The sequence below is a fragment of the Cricetulus griseus genome (assembly GCF_003668045.3).
Source record: "Cricetulus griseus strain 17A/GY chromosome 1 unlocalized genomic scaffold, alternate assembly CriGri-PICRH-1.0 chr1_0, whole genome shotgun sequence".
Taxonomy (NCBI): domain Eukaryota; kingdom Metazoa; phylum Chordata; class Mammalia; order Rodentia; family Cricetidae; genus Cricetulus; species Cricetulus griseus.
In genome coordinates this window covers 196,389,824-196,413,942 of record NW_023276806.1, presented here as the reverse complement: position 1 = coordinate 196,413,942, position 24,119 = coordinate 196,389,824, and the positions used below count along the sequence as shown (strand labels likewise).

The window sequence follows — 24,119 nt, the reverse complement described above, 5'->3', positions numbered from 1 at the left end:
GGATTGTTTTATACTTATGAAATAAGACAAATTTTTAGTACTTTAAAATAACTGCCATCATTTCATATTTTTACAGCGCCAAAGGGATTCCAGGTATTGGTTATCTTGGAATCTAGTACAGTAATACTGTGTCTGAGGTACTATGAACTGAAAGATAGCTGGAAGTTTTTGTTTTTCTTTTTTTTTAATGGGAATGTTCATTTTTGACAATTTGTGTAACTTAAATCTGAGGGACCTCTGAACAGAGTTTGGTTAAAAAAAAAAAAAAAAAAAAAAACCACTAAGACTGAGGAAGGTAAAGTGACCTGTGCTCAATCACCCTGTATTAATTTCTTGCCACTGTTACTAGATAACTCAGATAAATAACTTAGGGGAAGAAACTATTTTGGTTCTCGGTTTTAGAGGTTTTAATCCATTGTGGTAGGGATGATGTAAAAGAATAGTTCACATAGTGGTGGCTTGGAAACAAAGAGAGGCAAGGAAGGAGGGAGGGAGAGAAGGAGGAAGGGAAGGGAGTAAGTCAGGGAACAAAGAGAAGATACTGCCTTTCAGAGCATTGCTCCAGTGACCTACATCTCGTAGCCATGCCCCCATCTTAAAGCTCCAGCCTTCTGAAGTAGTGCTTCTAGCTGTGACTGGGTGTTTAAGAGTAAGTCTGTAGGGGCAGAAGTTCAAACCCAAAGTCAGCTAAGGTTCAAGGCAAGCTCTTGAAGGAAAGCCTCTATACAAAAAAGTTAGATGTACTTCAATAAACGTTTCCAATCCAAAATGGAAGAATGGAGGTATAGAAATAAAATCGTAGCTTGTTTCCAGGATCCGGGGTATGTGACGGTATGATGTGAGAAAGAGATAGGCTTTGTAGAAACAACATTGAAAGCCCAGCTCTAAGAGGGATTTTTTCCCATCACTGGATGGTTCCAGCTCGCATGGCCTCTCTTTAAGGCTGGCTTTTCTTGTTGGTCTGCGGCATTCTCCAGTATACATTCTCTGTTCCTGAAATCTTTTAACTTCCTGGGTTCATTTGTGTCCCACAGCTTCATGCATTTCCCTCTCAGGAACTCTGTACATACTGTCTCACTTCACTTCTCAGCCTAACTTTGAAATCTGAGTAGAAACCTCTGTTTCTGTGACTCTAGCATTCTATATGTCTGCAAAAGCAACAGCAGGTAAACTTCACCTAAGTCTGCTGCTAGCATAAGTGGGCTCAGTTCCTGGGTAGCTTAGCATAGTTAAATAATCTTTGGAAAATAACTTCATGTAAGGTCAGAGTGCCTTAGAGGTACTAATTGCTCAATGTAAAGTCTTCTAATTTGTTTTCTCTTTGCAGTGGGGTGGTCATCTGGCCAATTCCTGAGATGCTTCCATGTCATATTTCCTGTTATCTTATTGGGAAAAAACAAACAAACAAACAAAAAACTGCTTCTTTTGTAATGGCTGTAAGCATTTCAGAAACCATGTCTTCCTTAGTTTCAAATGTGTATAAAGTTTTTTCTAAACAAACCAAGTTTTTCAAATCTTTCTGTCTGCCTTTTGCTCTCGATTTCACTGTAAACTTGGCTAAAGGCAGCTAGCAGTGGTGATGGTCGTCTGACCTTCTGAGCTTCCACTGAAATGGCCAACTAAGCTCTTCCTCTAGCATCCTAGGTTTCTTCTAGCCGGTTTCTCTGAACTTTTCTAAACTCTTTCTGCAAACCAATTCCAAAGAACCATGTGGCCTTGGTTAATCACCAGCAACATTTTTATGTTAGTCCAGGCTTTTGTCATGGTGACATAACAATTTAGGCTTACGTTTTTAAAGGACTTTTATCTGCCAGTGTAGGAAGAGGTTGGCAGAACTGCTCACACCATTGTGGCCAGGAAAGAGGAAAAGAGTGCTAGGACCACGCCTTCAAGACTAGCCTTTGGGAGGTATTTTCAAGCCATAGCATCCAGTTAGCACTAGAACTAAGTCTTCCTTTAGTGGGTTGTTCTTACTCTGAAAGCAGTAAAGCATTTGTGAATATCTTACTCAGAAATTTGCTTAAAATTTTAAGTTATATGAAAAAATGACAGAATATTGCATGACAGCCCAACATGAATGGAAAGAGGTTTCTTACAATGTATAAATATATACATATAAATATGTATAAATATAAATAACAGTATTCCCATATATCATTTTGAATTGTGTCTTTATGATCATTCACAGTTTAGATGATAACTGCTATGTGTATAGTCTTAAAACACAGGCTTCAAAGGGTCAGTGGCTTAACAGTTTGTAATCAGTTGGCATAACATATTTAGAAGGGGAAACACTTAACAAAAGGAAAGGCATTTTCTGGAGAAGGATCTATGATATAGTATATTGTATAAAGATTCACTATTCACTGAGACAGATAATTTTGTCACAGTGATAAAGTCTATAAATGCAATAGACATTTCAGAATGACAAGAGATTAATTTCTCAAAGTATTAGGTTAATCTTTGAAAAGGAAGATAATTACAATATATTTGGGGAAATATTAACTCAATTTTCCTGGGACTACCATTGTTTTCTATCAATTTACTCTTAACTGTCAGCTGGTTCTAAGCATTGCTTTGGCATTAAGAAGGCATCACCATTAATGTGACCTTTCCTCATTGTCCCCAGTAGCAGCTACTTGTCCCCATGTTATTCTTGTGCATCGTGTATTCCTGTACATTTTTAGTTTTTACAGTTTTGAGTAATTCTGTCAGCCTTTAGTGGCTAAAATGTGGCTACATTGTTAAGAAGTTTTTAGCCACTGAAGAACTTTGGAATCAGAATCTTGGGGGACATGGCCTAGTGCTCTGATTTTTAAATAAAAATAAATAAATAAATAAATAAATAAATAAATAAATAAATAAATAAAAAAATACGGTTCTATAGCAGTTTTCCTGTATACTTAGGTTTAAGAACAGCTGGAGTACATTTTTGAAAGCTACAAGTTTAAAGATAAAACTGTAAAAACTATGAAAAGTACCTTCTTAAATGTTCTTTGAAACAATTGAGTGAGTCTGGTGCCTTAACCCTTGTCCCTGTGGCTTTTTTTAATATATACCTTTTTGATTTTCATAGAGACTGTTTATTTGTTTGGTGGCTGGGATGGAACACAAGATCTTGCTGACTTCTGGGCATACAGTGTGAAGGAGAACCAGTGGACATGTATCTCTAGAGACACTGAGAAAGAGGCAAGTTCCTAGTCTTTTCATTCGTCTGCGTCACAGTAGGAGTGTGTACACAGTATACACTTCAGCATGCTTGTTTTCTTCTCTGATGTTTCCCAACAGTGGTAGTGCAAAAGAATTTTGAAGTAAGAAAATAAATTGAATTTAAGAACTTTTGCATTTGAATTTCTATCCCTAGCTCATCAATTATTGGTATATATTGCCAAGGCTATTTTGTAGTGTTAAATAGCAATAGTTTTTTTTTTTAATTTTAAACTACTTTACCTTAGAAATGTAATTGTATAATATCTTTTCATACCTCAGCACTATACTGTTGTTTCCAGCATTCATCTGGGTTTTTTTGTTTGTTTGTTTGTTTGTTTTTTGTTTTTTAACCATTGCACTGATGAGGATGGAACCTGGGCCTCAAAGTGCAGTATCACTGAGCTAGTCTAGTCTAGCCCCCACCATCTTACTTTTATTTCCTCTGAGAAACCTGCTTTTGATGTTTTAGTTCTACATTGTCTAGATTTTTTTTTAAATATATGTTTGTTTTGCCAGTGTGCATGTATGGGCATTACATGCATGTCTGGGGCCTGCAGAGATACTAAGAGGTCATTAGACCCCCAGGAACTGGGGTCATGGATGGTTGTGAGCCACCATATGAGTTCTGGGAACTGAATCCGGGAGCTGTACAAGAGCAGCCAATGCTCTTAACTGCTGAGCCCTCTCTCCAGCCCCCTGTCTCATGTTGTCCATGTTATCTCTGTTGTGACCCCTCCCTATTTCACTGTACAGTCAAGTCATGTGCTGCATAACAGTCCTTAGCCATTGATAGTTTATGTGCATACTGATGGGCTTGTAAGTTATTGTTTAGGGCTATCACAGGCAAATTTGTTTATACAGATACAGTATAGAATGTTGGCACATGATGAAATTGCCTAACAATGCATTTCTCAGAATGAATTCTCATCATCAAACTATACCTGTCAGTTTTCATAAGTGATGTTTATTTTAATTAAAATATTATCTATACATGTATTTGTGTTTGTATCTTTATGTGTATAAATGAAGCAATTCTATAATGAAAATAGCTTTGATTTATGACTTTGAATTAAATAATTATGATTATATGCAGGGAAAAGCAAATATTAGTCATCTTTCCCCCAAAATTGTTGTAGAACTTTTATTGTATTCTCCATCTAAGCTCTTTCAGACTGTAGATTGGAAGATAAACTCTAACAAAAAGAAAGCAAAAGAGAAAAGGACTTAAGTCAAGCATACTGATTTTTGTTTAGGAAGGCTGATTCAAGAGATCTGGTGGTGTGCCTTCAAAACTGAGTTCTTTCTTACTCTGTCTGCTCCAAGGATTAATCATTTGGTTAATGCTTACTTTTCCATAAGACCTTGAAATTCTGATTTCTTTTTCTAATCCCAGCTACATAAAAATGGTCTTCCATTTTCAGTGTTAAAAGTATCATTTTTTTGAAATGGTTATTTCTGTCCTCAACAAAAACAAACATATATCTAAAATAACTTAATTTGTTTATTCTCAGCTATTTTGTATTGAGTTAATTACGTCTGTAACTATTCTTCTAGTAAGAATAGGGTTCATCTTAAAATCTTCCCTATTCATTGTGTCGTATTTATGCCAAAGGTCCATTGATGTCAGTACTGTATTTCAAGTGTCCTTTCATCTCTATTTCTTTTTTTTTTTCCATCTTTTTATTTGTCTCTATTCCTTTTGATGCTACTTTTTCTCGGTCTGTCTCCTTCCCTCCATACTCCCTACCCTACCCAACTTAGAAAATTGCCTAGACTGGCCTTGATGTGTGATACTTCTTCATCTTCCTGCAATTACAGAAATGCAGGACCATCTTAGGAGTTGCCTTAAGTTTGAGTCTACATAGGGAAGTTCCAAGTTAACCTGTGCCATACACCTAGAATGAATCGTAATCTTTTAGAAACATTTATCTTTGATCCCTGTTACTGTTAACATTAGTCATTCCTAGGGATTGAATGGTATATAGTAGTAAGCATTTATTTTTTTGTGAGGCAGTCGGTTGGCTGGGTCATTCTCTTGGTGTGAACACTCATATGGGAGACAGCTGTTCGCTGGTTTAAGGTTGCTTCAGCTGAGACCACATGGCTGTGTTTCATTTAATGTTTGCCCGTCTATAGGCTAACCAGGACTTGTTCTTAGGGCAAAGGCAGGTGTTGTGGGATATTTGCACACAGTGTGAAGATATATTGCTGTGATTGGTTTAATGAAAAGTTGAATGGCCAATAGCTAGGCAGGAAGTATAGATGGGATTCCAGGCAGAGAGAGAGGAAGTAGAAGATGAATCAAGGATGCTGTTGAGACTCAGAACAAGTGGGACACACAAAATGGGAGAGAGGAAAAAACATGTGGTAAAACATAGATTAACAAAAAGATGGGTAATTTAAGTTATAAGAGCTAATGGGACAAACTTAAGCTAAGGCTGAGCTTTCTTCTTTTTTTTTTCTATTTTTTATTTAAATTAGAAACAAATTTGTTTTACATATCAGTCCCAGTTCCCTCTCCTTCCCCTGTCTTCCATTAGCCCTCTATCCCATCCCTTTCCTGCTTCCCCAGGGAGGGTGAGGCCTTCCACAGGGGACCTTCAAAGTCTGTCAACATTTGGAGCAGGGCCTAGGCCCTCCCCCGTGTGACTAGGCTGAGAGAGTATCCCTCTATGTGGAGTGGGCTCCCAAAGTCCATTCGTATACTAGGGATAAATACTGATCCACTACCAGAGGCCCCGTAGTCCCTGAGGCCTCCTAACTGACATCTACATTTAGGGGGTCTGGATCAGTCCTATACTGGTTTCCCAGCTATCAATCTGGGGTCTATGAGCTCCCCCTTGTTCAGGTCAGCTGTTTCTGTGGTTTTCACCAGCCTGGTCTTGACCCCTTTGTTCATCACTCCTCCCTCTCTGCAACTGGATTCCAGGAGTTCAGTTCAGTGTTTAGCTGTTGGTATCTGCTTCTGCTTCCATCAGCTACTAGATGAAGGCTCTAGGATGGCATATAAGGTAGTCATCAATCTCATTATCGGGGAAGGGCATTTAAGGTAGCCTCTCCATTATTGCTTAGATTGTTAGTTGGGGTCATCCTTGTAGATGTCTGGACATTTCCCTAGTGCCAGATTTCTCTTTAAACCTATAATGGCTCCCTCTATTATGGTATCTCTTATCTTGCTCTCCTCTATTCTTCCCCACTCAATCTTCCTGTTCCCTCATGTCCTCCTCTCCCCTTCTCTTTCTCCTAGCTCCCTCCTCCGTCCCCCCCCCCATGCTCCCAATTAGCTCAGGAGATCTTGTCCCTTTCCCCTTCTCCAGGGGAACCTCTTAGGGTTCTCCTTGTTTCTTAGCTTCTCTGGCAATGTGGATTGTAGGCTGGTAATCCTTTGCTCTGTCTAAAATCTATCTATATATGAGTGAGTACATGCCATGTTTGTCTTTTTGTGACTGGGTTACCTCACTCAGGATGGTTTCTTCTAGTTCCATCCATTTGCCTGCGAATTTCAAGATTTCATTGTTTTTTCCTATGAGTTGTACTCCATTGTGTAAATATACCACATTTTCTCTATCCATGAGCTTTCATAATTAGCAGTAAGCCTCTGTGTCGTTATTTGTGAACTGGAGGCCCAAAGGAAAGTCTGACTACAGGCAGGTCTGCCAGGGGATGAAATAGCCATGAATAATCCGCCAAGTTTTTGTCTTATTTGTCAAAAGGAGTCAGTTCAAAGTCCATGTATTCATACAAAAAAGGGGGGGCAGAACAATAATAAAATAATGTCTCTAACCTAATCTCTTTAATTTAGTGAAAGCTTCCAGTTCTCCTGCAGGTTTGGCCCTCACCAGCTTACCAGCCATGTGCCCTGTCTTACCTGCGCACTGAGCATTTCCACAGTTCTGCAGGGTCCTTGCTTGTCTCTTTTGCCAGGGTTTCCCCTGTGTTTTCAGTTAGATCTCCCATGTCCAGCTTCAGCCTGTATGTTCTTTAATGCTCCATTTAGACTTCCCGTGTTCCATATAGCCTTTCTTGAAGCTCTCTAAACAGAATGTAAACTTCCTTTGGTGCGCCCACCTTCACTTCACTGGTTTGTGTTCTTGTTTTCCCACCTAGAGTCTGAATTCCTGATAGGAATGAAGCCTATTATTTAGAATTTATGTGTTTTAAAGAAGTAGTCGACATGCTTACTCTTTTATAAGTAGTCAGATAAATTAAATGAAAAGCTGGTGTTGGAGTAAAGCAAAGGAATGATAAATACAAAATTCAGGAGAGTGGTGTCTGGGTGTGAGGCTTTATTGGTAGTACATATATTTTGTATATTTGAGACATGATCTCACTAGGTAGGGCAGACTGGCCTCAAATTCAAGGCTAAGCTTGCTTGCTTTTCCTCCTCCTAGCTTTACATATTCTGTGCTGGTAGTACAGACATGTGTCAGTGTGCCCAGCTCATTATTTTTTTATACTGTATGTATACATTGTAATATGAAAAATGAAGTTAAAAATCACTGATTATTTTGAAGAGAACATTTTCTGTTACTTTGAAGGTAATTAAATGTTTCAGTTGGAACTCAGGTTTATTATAGCTTGTTACTCCATCACATGGATGCCTGTGGTGATTTGAATACAAATGGCCTCCATATGTTAATATATTTGAATGCTTAGTCATCAGGGTGTAGCACTGTTTGAGAAGGATTAGGAGGTGTGGCCTTGTTGAAGGAAGTATGTCACTGGCGGTGGGCTTTGAGGTTCCAAAAGCCCACGCCATGCCCAGAGTCTGTCTCCTCCCTCTCTCTTTCTCTGTCTCTCCCTTTCTTTCTGCCTGTGGGCCAGAATGTAGCTCTCAGCTACCTCTCCAGCACCTGTCTGAATGCTGCCATGCTCCACAGCAGTGGAACAGTGCCTAAGACAACACCTGAAAGTCTTTAGTTGGTCTGTCTGAAAACTGAATGGTAATGTTGCCCTAGCTTAAACAGGCATTGTTTCTAACATTCTGCAGTTACTATTTTGCATACCTAATTTTTTGTACCAGTGAGTATAGGTTATAGGTTACTGTTGGTGGTGTCTCAGAATGTGCATTTAAAATCATGGTAGACAATCAAAAAGCAAAGTTGATTTAAACATGTGTCTAGTAAAACACTTAGAGATCAAAAGCTCATAGAAAGACTGAGCTCTTAAGGAGAAAATAATTGTTTATATAGCTAGGCAAGTACGTTTTTATTGTTTTCAGTTGTTGTGAATCATTATACTATTTGGATATTTTGTTGTTGTTTTCTGAGACAGGGTCCAACTAATGTAGCTGTGGCTGTCCTAGAATTCACTATGTAGACCAGTCTGGCCTCAAACTCACAGAAGTCCTCTTGCATTTGCTTCCTGAGTGCTGGAATTAAAAGCGTGTGCCATTATTTCCCACAGAGTAAGCATACTTTGACTAGTTGTAATTGTTCTCCCACTGTAGTCCATGAGAAAAATCTCTGTATGAACTTGGAACTCCAAAAACTACACAAACGCTTTTTGAGACATCCATTCTACACAAAATGACCTCGCTTTATACTTTTAAAGTCTCTAATATTTGATGTAATAGAAGGTAGTAGAAATAGTTGAATTGACTGCTTGAAGAAGAGTCTGCTTCAGACTTTTAGTGTACCAACCAGAAAGTCATGTAGCCTCTGGGAACTTTTGCCCGTGTTCATAGAGAATGAAGCGACAAATATTTAAGCATTTTCATGAAAAGATCTTTGACTGCCTGAAGCACCTCAGAGAGAGGAATTCATTTGTATTATGCTATTTTACTAAATCCACTTACGATAATTAAGTGGGTATGAGTGACTAAAGACCTCATTTACTCTTTCTCTTCTTTTCCTCATAACTTCTGTTGTTTTCTAATGTCTTTCCCATATCACCAAGTTGACCTTGCAGAGCACTGTTAAGTGGAGGTAGTGAGGATATACATCCTTGACTTCAGATCTTGTAAAACATTTATGTGTTACTACCTAGTGAAAGCTGGGCTTCATGTTATCTTCATCCTTTATCAGATTGGAACATTTTCTTTCTATTCCTGTTTTGCTGGGTTTTGTTTTTTGTTTTGTTTTGTTTTTTAACCATGAGCATGTATGAACTATGTCAAAAATTCCTTCTGTAGCCAGGTGTTAGTAGCTCATGCCTTTAATTAATCCCAACACTTGGGAGGCAGAGGCAGGTGGATCTCTGTGAGTTTGAGGCCAGCCTGGTCTACAGAGTGAGTTCCAGGACAGGCTCCAAAGCCACACAGAGAAACCCTGTCTCGAAAAAACGAAAACAAAACAAAAAAAATCCTTCTGTATTGGTGTTAGATGTGGAATAGAACAAAGTTCAAAATAGAGTTTTCCTTCATATTTTCTGAATTTTTTGTCTAAAATTAATAATCGTTTCTTGTATGAATAGGAAGGTTTTGAATGATAAATTCACTTTCTAGATGGAAGGACTTTCCATTTTTACCTCGTGTCTCATGACATTTGGTAGGTTATATTTTCTCAAGGACTTTGCATATTTCATTTGTCAAATTTTACCTACACTTTTAACTATTGTCAAATACTTGATTATTTTCCTTTTAATTCCTGTTATTCTTCAATGATATCCCTGAATTTATATCAGATGTTGGTAAACATCTTTACCAACATCAGAAAACAAGTTTCTCTTGCTTTATAAAAAAAAACTAAAATTTTCTGGTTCTTGTTTTCTATTTTAATTTCTATTATCTTCATTTTTAATTTTTGTTCTCCCTGGGGTATAGCTTTCTTTCCTTTTTAATGGTATTAGTGCTACTTTGATTGAAGCAATCGGTTCTGTCTCATTTAAAAATTAAAATTTTATATTAATAGAAATAAGGCATGGGCTTACTTAATCATGGGGAATTCTTCCCCTAAATAATATTTCTATCTTATCTATGAGATCTTAGCAAAAAATATCCTAAGGCATATTAGAATAATTGGTATGAATATGAAAAAGCAGAGATTGCACTCAGTTTATTTTCTCAATTACTGTTACTAGTGTCAACCCTTTCTCCTGTGTAATATTCCCACACTTAATCAAGTTATTTACATTATATTACTCCTCGTATAATAATGCTATTTTGTGTTCTGTCTTGTTCCAGGAACTTACAGTGGTTTTTTTATTTCCTGCAGATCACACCCAGTCTTCTGGTAGTCATTCAGCAAGCTTCCTATTTCTCATCATCTCAGTCATGAGCATATAAAGTTTATTAGCAGTTAGATTTTGCTCATTTCTCTCTTCTGAGAAAAAAAATAATTCCTATCAAGGTGAAAAGAGCAGGGTTTTATAGTGTTTTTAAATCTGGTTACAGTGGGCTTAGATATTGTTGTCACTTCCTAGAGTTCTGATTCTAGACAAGTAGTTTAGACTGTAAAATAGTGATAATGAGTTCCTTACAGGGTTTTTGTAAGGATTTAGTGAAACACATCTATCCACAGTAATAATATAAACAGAATTTAGCAAGTGTGAAGGTTGGTTTTTGTCAACTTGACACAAACCTAGACATCTGGGAAGAGGGAATCTTAATTGAGAAAATGTTCTGGCAAGTTTTATGTCAGAAACAAGCTAGAGTCATTTGGTGAATGACAGTCAAAGCAAGGCCACTGGTGTTGACCTCAGGCCTACATACATGTGCACACATCTTATACATACATAAGACCATACATGCATATTACTTAAATGTCTTTTTTTGTTCACAGTTCTTTTAAAAATCCAATATGCCTTAAACTAGATTTTTGATAGGGAATTGAACTGTGTTCAAAGCAAATAAAACACAGTGTGACATATGATACAATGGATGTTAAAACAAGTGCCAGAGAGTATAAAATAGGTCATACCTTTTTCCTGGTAGATTAAAAACATTTCTAGTTTACGTCTCCTACTGCTTCTGTGTTGGGAGCCAAAGATCTCAGGGCTGGGCATGAGATCCTAGGCCATGCTTGGCAGGCCACATAGTTAACCTTTACATAGCAGCTCCTTAGAACCTCAGCTCAAGAAAAGAAACAACCTGACCCAGTCCTCCACCCACAGGCTCAGTCACCTAGGCAACCCTTCCTGGACCTCTTACTCATAAACTCTTTACCCTGCCAAACATCCTTTTTGTGGCTTCCTAATATCCTGCCTATACCAACACCTGGTGCACAAACAACCCATTCTGCCCCTCCCCATACTCCCCATATCCTGCTCAGACGACTATATAAGCTAGCCTGAGAAAAGTAAAGTTGATCAGAATCCTGTCTTGTGGTCGTACTTTCTGTGTCGCTTGTCCCCATTCCCTATCCCTGACTCTCTTGCCCCAGGTTGACATCCTGCAGGTTGGGACACTTCTGCTTTTTTTTTTTTTCTTTTCTTTTCTTTGCTTTTCTTTTCTTTTTTTGGTTTTTTGAGACAGGGTTTCTTTGGAGGCTGTCCTGAAACTAGCTCTTGTAGACCAGGCTGGTCTCTAACTTACAGAGAACCGCCTGCCTCTGCCTCCCAAGTGCTGGGATTAAAGGCGTGTGCCACCACCGCCTGGTTTCCTACTGCTTCTTTTGCTTTCCTTTAGAGATTATTAGTCTAGTGTTAGACCCACATTAGTTGACTTGTTAGGAGTTTTAATGAAATAGAAGAATTTCTTCTCTTTGCTTTTAGACACCCCCATTTATCTTTCCACCCTTCTTTCTCCAGAATGGTCCTAGTGCCAGATCGTGTCATAAAATGTGCATTGACATTCAACGGAGGCAAATCTACACATTGGGCCGTTACTTGGATTCCTCTGTGAGGAACAGCAAATCTCTGAAAAGTGACTTCTACCGTTATGACATTGACACCAATACCTGGATGTTACTGAGTGAAGACACTGCTGCTGATGGTGGACCAAAACTGGTGTTTGATCATCAGGTTTGATGCAGTTAAATGATAGTAGAATTAACTAGTGTCTACTTTAGATGTTTATATGGTGTTGTCTGATGACAATGTTGGTAGGTAATAAAGATAATTATTTTAGGAAGTGCAAGGTTATTCTTACTTTTTTATTGTTTGGTATAGGATAAAATATTAAGCTGTTAATCTTAATATTTACATAATTGTTAATCTATTTAAAACTTTAGTATAGATGAAGCAATAGTAGGAAAACAAATTTAGTATATATATATATATATATATATATTATAACAACTACAACAACTTACTGCTGTTAATATTTTTTATTATGCTTTCCTGGAAAAAATTTAAAATAATTTGCTAATGAGTTTAAAATCCAGAGCTTCCTTTCCAGTTAGACTAAAATATGCTTTGTTTTGTTTGTAATTAGAAACTTCTTACAAAGCTCTGTAGAAATCTGGCACATTCTAGATTAAGTTTAAACTCAGCGTATAATGGACATATCTTGGCCATATACATCTGTGGACAAGACAGTTGTGAACAGTGAGTGATATGGAAACCACTTTAATTACTCTGGCTGTGCCTCTCCTCATCATCCCAATCATAGGGAGAAAAAAAACCAAAACAAAACAGTAACTGCATTGAATTGTTCAAATAGGCAGTTTTACTTAACCTGTTTACAGCAGCTCTCAGCGCGTGGAAGAGATATGTTTTACTGTGTTGTCTGCTACTGGGGAAATAGGAGGTAGCCAAATCCCAGGCCTTTATTGATTGCTTCTCTATAGGTTGTTTTGCCTTGCTTTGTAGTTATCCTATTTGCATGTTTTCATCCGTGCATAGCTGGTATAAAAGGATGGAGCAGAAGAACTACATCAAGCACTGTAGGTGAAAAATAAAGATGTCAGGTCCTCTGGTTGCTGAGTTTGTTTCCAAAGCCATGCTCATCTTTTCTGGCAGCCTCACTGTTGTTCTTCTGGGAAAAAGAAGTCAAGGAGTTAAGCTGACTCTGCTCATCTAAGGACAGACTGTCAGTGGGTGACATTGTTAGGGAACAATTTAGCCTTTTAATTAGAAGTTGTTAATATTTTACCAAAAAATACTGAATTTTGCAAAAATTACTTGTATGGGTTGACAATAAGGTAGTTGAGGGATAGTCTAGCTGTGGCACACAAATGTATATGGCCATTTGTTTGTCTTGACTTTGATGAAACAGGGTGCCCCTTGGAAGTTGGCTACTATTAAATAAATGCTAAGTTTTCAGCTGATCACATGGCATAAAAGAACCATGGAGGGGAAGAAACAGTATTTGGTCCTAATTCAGCTGAACAATTATGCTCTGTGCTACGGAGCAAGCAGCATCTGTCTAAGCCTCCAGTGTACATTTGATTACATGCAAATAAAGCTGTAAGTTAGATCTTATTAACTTGTGCTCATGACACTCCAAACATTATTTATAGTGCCATGATGTTTTAGGGTTTAGTACTTTGTGTTCAAAATTAAGAAGAACAAGGGAAAAATATAAACACGTTTAAAAATTATTTTTCCATTTTGAATTTTAGCATTAAAAAAATTGGAATTTGAAGACTTGTATTTATGGTGAACATATGGCAGCTTAGCTCAGCTAAGCTCTCAAACTTTCCATGCCATTGCTTTGCCTACATTTCAAGAACAGCAAAGTTGCTAAAAACCATATGTAAATCACATACCCCAAAATTTGGGCAAGAGAAAGCTCACAGTTACTTGTAAGTTTAATCAAAAACAACAAAAAGCCTGGTACATGTGCTAAAGCCAGAGAGAGAGAGCTTGAATGCAGGGGAACAGCAGACTCCTCTCAGTGGCAAAACAGAACAGCAAGTGTCAGAAAGCCCAGTGGGTTTAAGAAAGCAGTGCGGTCTAAAAAAGAAACCCTTTGACAGGTGGGGACACAGGCTTTTTATGCAATAGCCAGTGAGCTAGGGAAATTCAGATGTTGAGAACCAATCAGTGAGATGGCTTATCGGGTAAAGGTGCTTATTGCCAAGTTTGGTCTCCAGCATCCACAGGATAAAAGGAAAGAACTGATTCCTACAAGTCATTCTCTGTAAGCACACTGTCACATGCGTGCCCACACACAGGTATATAAACATGCACATACAGAGTCAAAATAGACAACTGTAATTTTCACAAGACACCTTGAGATGGACCATTTCTAAACCAGTTGAGATTGTAGAGTTAGACAAGACATGGCTTCACAGAAGCACACCTCTATTCTGTAGCACCAGGGTCCTTAAACACTACTGTCCGTCCCTCTTCCATAGGCACTCTCTGAAAGCTGTTGGGGCCAAGGAAATGTGAAAAATTATAAACAGTAACAGGCACCAGATCTTTAAGAAATACTTTAAAGAACATAATAGAAGGAAAAAAATACTTTCCTTCATACAAAAGTAGGTAAGAATTCTATTTCAGCCTTCTAACAGCTTAACAACACAATGAAGCTTGAAACTGAAGATAACTACAAAGTATAAATTTGAAAAATGCAGTTGTGATAACCAAATGGTGAGAGCAGATGAAAGAACCTAAATACAGCAAAGACACGGGGGCTGATGAAGTGGCTCAGTGGGTAAAAGAGCTTGTGGCTCAAGCTTGTCAGCCTGAGCTGAATCCCTGGACCCTTTATAAAGATGAATAAGAGAACCCACTCTACAGAGTTTTCCCCTGACCACTGTGGCACACACATGCCTCCTTCTCACAGTGTAAAAATAATAATATAGAACATATTATCATTTTCAGAAATGGAGATAATCTATATGCATAAATAAGAATAGGTATCAGTGTAAAACAAAACAGAAATAAAAAGTGTTTGTGAACGAAGTACAGAGAAGACAGGCAAATGAGATCCAGCCAGCTACCTCTAAAGAATATTAATAACATTAAATTTAAAACACACTACTTTTAGTCACTAGACAAAATTATGAAGCCACCAGAACTGAGACTGGTTGTATATCTACTCTCAGTGTTGTTTTGGCTTTCTGTAGCTATGGTGAAATACCTGAGGCATTTAACTTATAAAGAGAAAAGACACATTTTGGCTCATGGTTGTGCAGGATTCAGTCCAAGATCAGGTGGCATCCTTGCTCTGAGATTCTGGTAAGGGCACACATTATGACAGTCATGTGGCAGAGCCAGACTGCTTATGTGAACAGGTACACAGAAGAGAAGGGGCAGATCGGAGTCTCTCAGTCCTCTTTGTGAATAGTCTAGTGATCTTCCAAAGGCCACACCTCTGAAATTCCACAGCCTCTGTCAGTGGTGCCACCATGGTGCCAAACTGTTAGCATGTTGACCTCTGGGAGACACTACCCCTATGTGGACTGTAGCAAATGCAAAGAGACAAAAGAGCAGCATCTAAAAAGGTGTTCAAGAAAAGATAGTGTGAACCAAGTATTAAAGATCTGACCAAACTGCCCTTTAAATATAAACACTTTAAGAAATTACTAGAGTGGTGGAGCACACCTTTAGTCCCAGCACTCTGGAGGCAGAGGCAGGTGGATCTCTTGAGTTTGAGGACAGCCAGGGCTAAGCAGAGAAACCCTGTCTTGAAAAGCAAAACAAAAAAACTGAAGATCTCTGTCTCTTGGCCTCCTTTCTGGACCAAGTAATTGACAGGGCAGACAAATACTTTGATTGATCTCCTTGCCAACATCTGCAGGGAGAACACATTAGAAATGGTGCTGGATAACAAGAGCAGTTTGTGGGAGCATTTCTGAAGGCACATCACCTCCCTCCAGAAGAAATCGGGGTTCTGCTTAATAGTGCAGCAAAGGCTGAGATGTCCAGAAGAAGTCTTTATGCCCCTAGAAAATGTTAGGGACTAAATAGGAGGGCATCCTCTAGTCTGATGAAGTATCAGTTAACTCTGATAATTTATAAAAATTAGAAAATGAATTAAATGTAGAAAAAGAAAATTGGGCTATCTACTGCTCAATTGGGTTTTACAAATTATGCAACCTGAGTAGATAGTTTTCCAACTTTTAAATTCAGTTAGGTTTTTGTTGTTGTTGTTGTTGCTGTTTTGAGGCAGGTTCTCATTTTGTATCCCTAGCTGTCCTGAAACTCACTATGTAGAGCAGGCTAGCCTGAAACTCACAGAGATTTGCCTTAGCCTCCTGAATGCTGAGATTAAAGGCATGTGCCACCACACTCACTAGTCTTTCAAATTTTGATTTGCAAATTTTTATAAAAATATCACAATTTATCATAAGTTTTTATAATCATTTTTCGGAGATTAAAAACTACAAAACAGGGCCTGGAGATGGCTGGGCAATTAAGAGCGTGTGCTACCCTTGCATAGGACCCAAGTTCAGTTTCCAGCCCCTATGTCCAGTGTTCCAGAACTACCTGCAACTCCAGCTCCAGGGAGTTATACCTTCTTTTGAGCTGCAAGGGCACCTTGCATACATGTGCACATGTCCATGCATAGACATAGGCACACATATACATGATTTAAAATAGAAAAAATACTAAAAAACATAGGAAAAAAACTAAATAAAAAAGGAAGAACAAACGTTAGACTGGGTTAAAATAGCATTAAGATGCCTAGAGTGGTTTAAAATTTGTTGATAATTGACCCTCATTAAAAAAAAAAAAAAATAGGCCAAGCAGTGGTGTCACACGCCTTTATTCCCAGCACTTGGGAGGCAGACACAGGCAGATCTCTGAGTTCAAGGCCAGTGAGGTCTACAGAGCAAGTTCCTGGACAGCCAGAGAAATCCTGATTCGAGAAACAAACAAAAAGACTATGCATCTTAGTGCAGGAGTATATAGTTTATAAATAAAGTTGTCCCTGTTTCGTATCCTTATGCTGGAAGTGTGGAGAAGAGTCTCCATGCTGATACTGTGCTCCTCCTGTCCTTTATGAATTAGCAAAACAAAGGTGTGGATATGTAGCCCTGATGACAGTTAAGAATGCCTCGCCAAAAAACTGACAAAGGGAAGGAGCAACACTGGGTCTATGTAGAGAGACCCTGTCTCAAATTCATCCCCCCCCCTTCTCACTCTCTGCTAGAATCTTTCCCTCTTTTGCAGTGCTTTATGTTTTTACTTGGCCTTTAAAACTACCATAATAACTTTGTGCTAAAAATGAAAGAGTAATTATATGACAAAAGCAGTTTGCTGGAAGAAGAGACTCAAGCTTGTAACAGCTAGTGCTGTGCTTCCCTGAAAGTACAGCTGTTATGTGTACCTAATAGATTTTTCAATCACAAGTGCCACTGGCTTTGGTATCTGAACTCCAGCTTGACTTTGAGATAGATTTTGATACTATCTTGTGACAAACAGCTGTTTCCTCATGCGTTCTTTTATGGAAGGCTATATTTTTATTTTAAAGAGCGTAAAGCTTAAGGTGGGGAGCTGGGCAGTAGTGGGGCACACCTTTAATCTCAGCACTTGGGGGGCAGAGGCAAGTGGATCTCTATGAGTTCAAGACCAGCCTGGTCTACAAGAGCTAGTTCCAGGACAGTTTCCAAAGCTACACAGGGAAACCGTATCTCAAAAAACAAAATCAGGGTAGACATGAATTGCATAGCTTAATTAATTGAAAATTAAATTTATAATGTAAAAAAACACAGTTCTTCACACTATGGAAGTCAGTGTGTAGACATGTTTGCAAATGGCCTTTTGTTTGGTGGTTTGTTTGTTTAAAGACAGGGTTTCCCTATGTAGCCCTGGCTGTCCTGGAACTCACTCTGTAGACCAGGTTAGACTAGAACTCTGAGATCTACCTGCATTTGCCTCCTGAGTGCTGGGATTCAAGGTGTACAGCACCACTTCCTGGCTTGTTGGTTTAATTTAGAACATAATTTGAAGAGTTTTGTAAAATAAATGTAGAGTTTCATTGAGCTGAATCACTCTGGTTTGCCGGTTGGGAATCTGCCCTCTTGTTAAAAGGATGGAGAGGAGCATATGATCACAGTTCACCCATAGAGTTGTGATCGGTATGCAGGGTTAGTAAGACCCAATATGCCATGACTCATTGCTGGCTCTGGTTAAATCTTGTAGCATGGCATCAAGAAAGCAAAGTTCCTTAACTCAGTATATTCATTTTAATTGGAGTAAATGAAAATTGAAAAGGTGTTTAGAAAGCTATCCTGAATTTCTGAACAGTATTACAATATGTGTGTATAATAATTAAGAGATGTACTTAGCATCATTAAGAGCAAAGTTCAGGGTTTCTTTGAGAATGTGAAACCATACATACTGATCCCATTTTGGCACATCCGAAGGAACAAACTAAAACTGTTCAATCTGTTGCCTTGTTCTCGTAGATGTGTATGGATTCAGAAAAACATATGATCTACACCTTCGGTGGTAGAATTTTGACATGTAATGGCAGTGTAGATGACAGCAGAGCCAGTGAACCACAATTCAGTGGCTTGTTTGCATTCAACTGCCAGTGTCAAACCTGGAAGCTTCTTCGAGAAGACTCCTGTAATGCTGGCCCTGAGGACATCCAGTCTCGAATTGGACACTGCATGCTGTTCCACTCAGTAAGAATATTCTGTACATTGTGTTATTTTGTCATGTGTATCTTTATAGGAGAGATTAGTAAAAAAGCAAAGCTTTCGCTAGAAATAAATGATTAATACAGCAGTGAAAGAGAAAATAGAACTGCCATTTAGTCATTTCCATCAAGTTAGAAACTAACTCCTAAGTGATTATTACCTGAAGATAGAGGTAGGTGCTTTTATTACTGACTTTACTGGTTACCTAGCTGTCGTATAATTAGCTCTTTTTTAGGACTTAACCATTAGTGAACATTTCTTAGTAGTTAGATGGATAATTTTGAATTATTTTTCCTGATGCTACTCTCAATTAAGTACAGATTGGTTTTATAGAATTAGAACAAGAGTTTACTAACAAAAACAACAAAAAGAGTTCTCCTTTTGAAGCAGGTAATCCTTCTTTGTGTGAACAAAGTATTAGACCATATGTTATTCAACATGCATATTTTAAAAATATTCTTTATATGAAGTGCAAAGAAGGAGATAATAGTGAATTTCTGAGAACATATGTCTTTCAGTTTGATCAGTAAACAATCTGTCTGTTTTTAGTGTATCTCTCCTACTTTAATTACATTCCTGTCACTTTTAGAGCTTTTTACATTTTATTATGTTGGGAATATTTTTCAGGAAGACCTCAGTTAGGATGTCTTTATTTAGCAGGTCCTTCATATCTGTGGACTATGCATCCACAGATTTAAACAATCATGGATTAAAAATACTATTAAAATTTTTTTTATCTCTACTGAACATGTATAGACTTTTAAAAAAACTTTATTTGCTAAACAACTGCTCTCGTGTCCTACAGTTTATACTAGATATTAAAAATAATGTACAGATGATTTAAAGTACATAAGAGGATATGTATATGTTATTTGCAAATCCTAAGGGATTTGGGGGTCACCTGTACTGATACTGAGGGACAATTGCACCTACAATGATAGCACTCTTAAAAAATGGTATTACCATTATCATATCCGTCACAATGAAAGCAGTTTGTAATATTATAGAATGCCTGGTCTGCACTTATGCTGTTCTGATGGCCTGAATAACAGCTTTCCAGAACTGGTTTGTTCAGGTTGGGATCCCAAATACACCTACCTGGGTACTGCCGCAGAATGTCCTTCTTTTCTCCGTGTACATTCTACTCACTCTGGTTTTTAAAAATCAGAATTATTGTAATCTACAATGTTTCCCATTCTCACTTGACTGATTGTATCTTCATTGCATTATTTAATGTGTTTCTCTGTCGTATTTTCTATAAACTAGTCATTTCTACCTGAAGGCTTGATTTATAGTTGCTGTCCTTTCACAGGGAGGCCAGGAAGAAACACAACAACACTTCACCAGTATTCTGATCATAGGATATCAAGAGGCATTTAATGTTGTTGTTTATGTTTTTGATAAATGTTAGTGAGTTTAGGAATTATTAGTTTGGTTGATCAATTATGAAATTTCCTATAATCTTTACCTATTGATATTCATTGGGTATTCATTGTCTAGATTTCATTAGCTATCACAAAATAGTGATTTTTCTGATGTTGTTTCTTCTGCATTATTAAGTGTAATTCTACTTTTGTTTTTTTGTTTTTTAAAAAGAACAACAAAACATCTTTATATCATGAGTTGTTTGGTTACTCTAAAATGAAACCATCTAATTCTTGGGCCAGGCCTGGTGATGCACACCTGTGATCCCAGCACTTTGGTGACTAAGGCAGGCAGACCATGAGTTTGAGGTCAACCTGGGCTGCACACAGCAAGTTCGAGGCCAGCCAGGAACACATAGAAAAACCCTATCTTAAAAAAAGAAAAAGAACTAAACCACTGGGTGTGGTAGTGCATGCCTTTAATATAAACAGAGACAGTGGGAATCTCTTTGTTTTTGAGGCCACCCTGGTCTACATAGTGAGTTCCGAGTCAGTCAGAGCTATGTAGTAAGACTTTGTCTCAAATAAATAAATCTAAGTGAATTAATGGATGTATGATTTGTTTATTTGCATGTTAATGAATTCAGTTTCCAAAGTTAACCAGTGAGGTAGAAAAAAACATTGTAATTATGAGCTCATGAATTTTTATATGCATGATATTTTAAATTCAGTGCTGTCAGTTTTTCGGGTTTTTTTTTGTTTTTGTTTTTTTAATCTATCTTTGACCAGTAGGAGCCTCCCCTTTATCCATATATACACATTTATCTTTTGATAAAACAAAGGACAAGTCGTGAGTTCTCACTGATAAACCAATTCAAATTATTTTTTTCCCTTTTACTTAGTGACTTTGATTTTTGTACTTGTATATCTTTTAAGGTTAAAAATCTTATTTCATGTTGTATTACTTGTTTCATCTGTGAAAATTTTCCAGTTGTCAAAGCTAGCAACAAAATCACTAGTGTTTCCAAAATTAAAATTGCTTTCTGGTGAATTTTTAATTTAAGACTTAGGCCATAAGAATGCATTATTAAAAAAAAACTGAATTAAAAATAAGTATAATACTTCTGAGTGTGGTTAGAATTCTGTGTGTACATAAAGTTGTAGCTTTATATATAGATTTTTTTCATTTTTGTTTCTGTTTTTAAATTTAACATTCTAATAAAAGCATGCATGTGGTTATAAACTAAGTCAAGGTACTTTTAGATAACTCTGTTTATTATTTTAGGTATAAGAAGGAGTTACGTTTCTTATGGGTGGCTGTACTTCATTGTGTCTTCATTTATCCAAACACATTTCTTGCTTGCCCACTCATGCTCACTTATGCTCCCTTGTAGTCATACAAAAGACAATAACTTTGCTATTTGGCTTTAGTAGGTAGTGTGCCATGCCTCAGCAATGCTTTTGGTAGTGTGGAGAGAGCTGCCTTTCTCTCTTCCTCTTCATTCTAGCAAAGGAGTGTTGTATGGGATCTCTCATGAAGCTGCTGCTATAGAGATGTAAAGTTTGAAAGATCATCCTGAATTCTTCATTGGAAATGACAACTCTCTTCCTTTTCTCCTTCGTTTTTAGAAAAATCGTTGCTTATATGTGTTTGGTGGCCAGAGATCTAAGACCTATTTGAATGATTTCTTTAGTTACGATGTGGACTCTGATCATGTAGACATAATTTCAGACGGCACCAAGAAAGACTCTGGAATGGGTAAGAATATTTCTCATGCTGTCACTACTTTTTATAGAAAACTATGTCCATTTTCTTCTCTCTCTAACCATCCTTCACACTTTCTCTACTTTTTTTTAATTAAAATGCTTCTGAATAAGAGGAATAAAACTCTCGAATTCCATCTGTTCGAAAATATGTGATTTACTGTTATTTCTTTTTTCTTTTTTGATTTTTCAAGACAAAGTTTCTCTGTGTAGCTTTGTATACTAGGCTGGCCTTGAACTCACATAGATTCACCCGCCTCTGCCTCCCAAGTGTTGGGATTAAAGGTGTGTGCCACCACTGCCTGGCTCTGTTACTTTTTTTAAGCAGAGATTAATATGAGTTTCCGAAGTAAACGTGTGTGTCTGTGGCATCCTAAAAAGTACTCTGCATTTGCTGATGCTGTCTACTTATTGTTCTGACTGTAGTGAGCTATAGGTGAAACACCAGCATATGGTGTCAGTCTGTTCCAAGGGAGTCTTCATGTCAGATTTACCTGCAAGCTGGCAAGCACATCTCCTGGTACTAAAAGTCCATGCACACTGCCCTGATGTGGCTAGCAATACACTGTACTTACTATTTTTAAAAGTCTTATTTTGATAACTTCCAGTGAACCAACACAGTAATTGCTTTACCTGTGAATACTATATCCAGAAGAGTAGATTTGATGAAGGCCCATTTTGGCACCAGGAATAGAAATTAGATCAGCTTGCTTTTTATTTTAGCTGCCATATATAAAAAATATCCTTTTATCAATGGGGCTTTTACAAAATGAATTTTTAAATAATTGTGTTAGGGCTGTGAAGGTAGCTCTCTCTGTCAGTAAAGTGCTGCTACATAAGCATGAGGACCCAAGTTCAGATCCCCAGCACCCATTTAAAAGCCAGGCATGATTGTATGTGTCTGTAACCCCAGTGCTGAGAAATAAGACAAGCATTGGCGCTTGCTGGTTGGCTAATCTAGTTAAATAAGTGGGACTGTGTCTCAAAAAAAAAAAAAAAATACTAAGGTAGAGAACAATAAAAGAAAACACCAGATGTTGACCTCTGGCCTCCACAGGCACTTATATGAATGTACATCCCTCACCCCCATACAGCTACAAATACATATGTTACAGGTATCATTTATACGCACTATGTTTAGTAAGCCTCTTCTTTTATTTATGTAAAGAAGAAAAGCTGAGCTGGTAAGATGGCTCAGTGGGTGTAAACCAGGTGGCTTGAGTTCCATCCCTGGATCTCATGGGGGAAGGAGACTGACCCTGCAGACGAACTGTGCTACACACAGCCTATCTACCCCCCCCACACACACACTTGTAATAAATCAAAATTTCAAAAGAATAAAACTTTTTTCTTTAAATAAAAGATAAAGAAAAAACAACAACAACTATGGAGTCATGTGACTCTCAGGACGTGCACTCACACCTTCCCTCTGGAGTGCAGGCTAGAGGTGTATTTTCTGTGGTCTCTTCTTCATGACCACCAGTAAATTGCTGGTCTTCAGCCTAGTCAGTGTTCAGTGCAGGTCGACTGCCGACATCCCTGGAGTTTTTTCCAGAAGGTAGAGAATGAAGTAAATGGAGGAAGCAGAAGTACTTAAAAATTTCCTCAAGCTCAGAACATTGATCTTCAGGTTATAAATGGCCCTCTACAAAAAATAACTGGCTGAATCATCAGAAAACCAACAGCAAGTTCTCTTGCTGTTAAGGCAGATCATTGTGCATTATAGTGAGATTTCATAATTCTGGCAGAAAGAGGACTTCTTAATGAGTTGCACTCAGAGATGCAGGACTCAGCATGACATAGAAAGTCTCAAAGGCATTAGATACTTCAGCAAACCAGAGGAGCTTCTGAAAACCCTGGGAAATAATTAAACGGGGATTTTCTTCTTATCCAAAATAGTGAGAAATTAAGAGAGAAGCAGTAGTTTTAGATCTGCAGGTAAATCTGTGTTTACCTTTTAGAACTGTCCCGTCAGACAGCAGTTTGAATAGTTACAGAATCATCTGAGATCAAGAAATCCAGAGTAGACCATTTGGGACTGATGGAGTGATTCAGGGGTGTCTCCAAGGCCCCAAGTTGGCTCTTCTGCTGTTCTGTCTTTAATAAAAGGTGTTAGTTACCTGGAGATAAGTTACTTGATTCACTTCAAACATCACTCCTTTGCTTGTGGGGCGGGACAGCAGGAGAATGCAGATTTGTCCTGACAGCTGCAGGTGTGATGCTTTGTAGATTTTATTGGCTAGAACCGTGAAGTCAGGCTTCACTGGAGAGTCTGGGAGCAGGTGTTGAGGGTGTGAGGGAAAGGGGTTTGGAAATGACTCTTGTCTCAAGATATGAAAACTATAGCCGCCGGGCGTTG

General features: G+C 37.9%; 1 protein-coding gene across 3 annotated transcripts in view; it reads left to right on the top strand.

Moving 5' to 3' along the window:
* The window catches only part of Mkln1 (muskelin 1), a 113,574-nt gene that overhangs the window by 61,940 nt on the left and 27,515 nt on the right, over positions 1–24,119 (top strand). For all 3 annotated transcript variants that reach the window (XM_027391606.2, XM_027391603.2, XM_027391607.2), the window contains 4 exons: positions 3,077–3,189; positions 11,899–12,111; positions 18,396–18,617; positions 21,626–21,755. In XM_027391606.2, the coding sequence (XP_027247407.1) occupies positions 3,077–3,189; positions 11,899–12,111; positions 18,396–18,617; positions 21,626–21,755 (678 nt within the window). The remainder of the gene's footprint in view (positions 1–3,076; positions 3,190–11,898; positions 12,112–18,395; positions 18,618–21,625; positions 21,756–24,119) is intronic.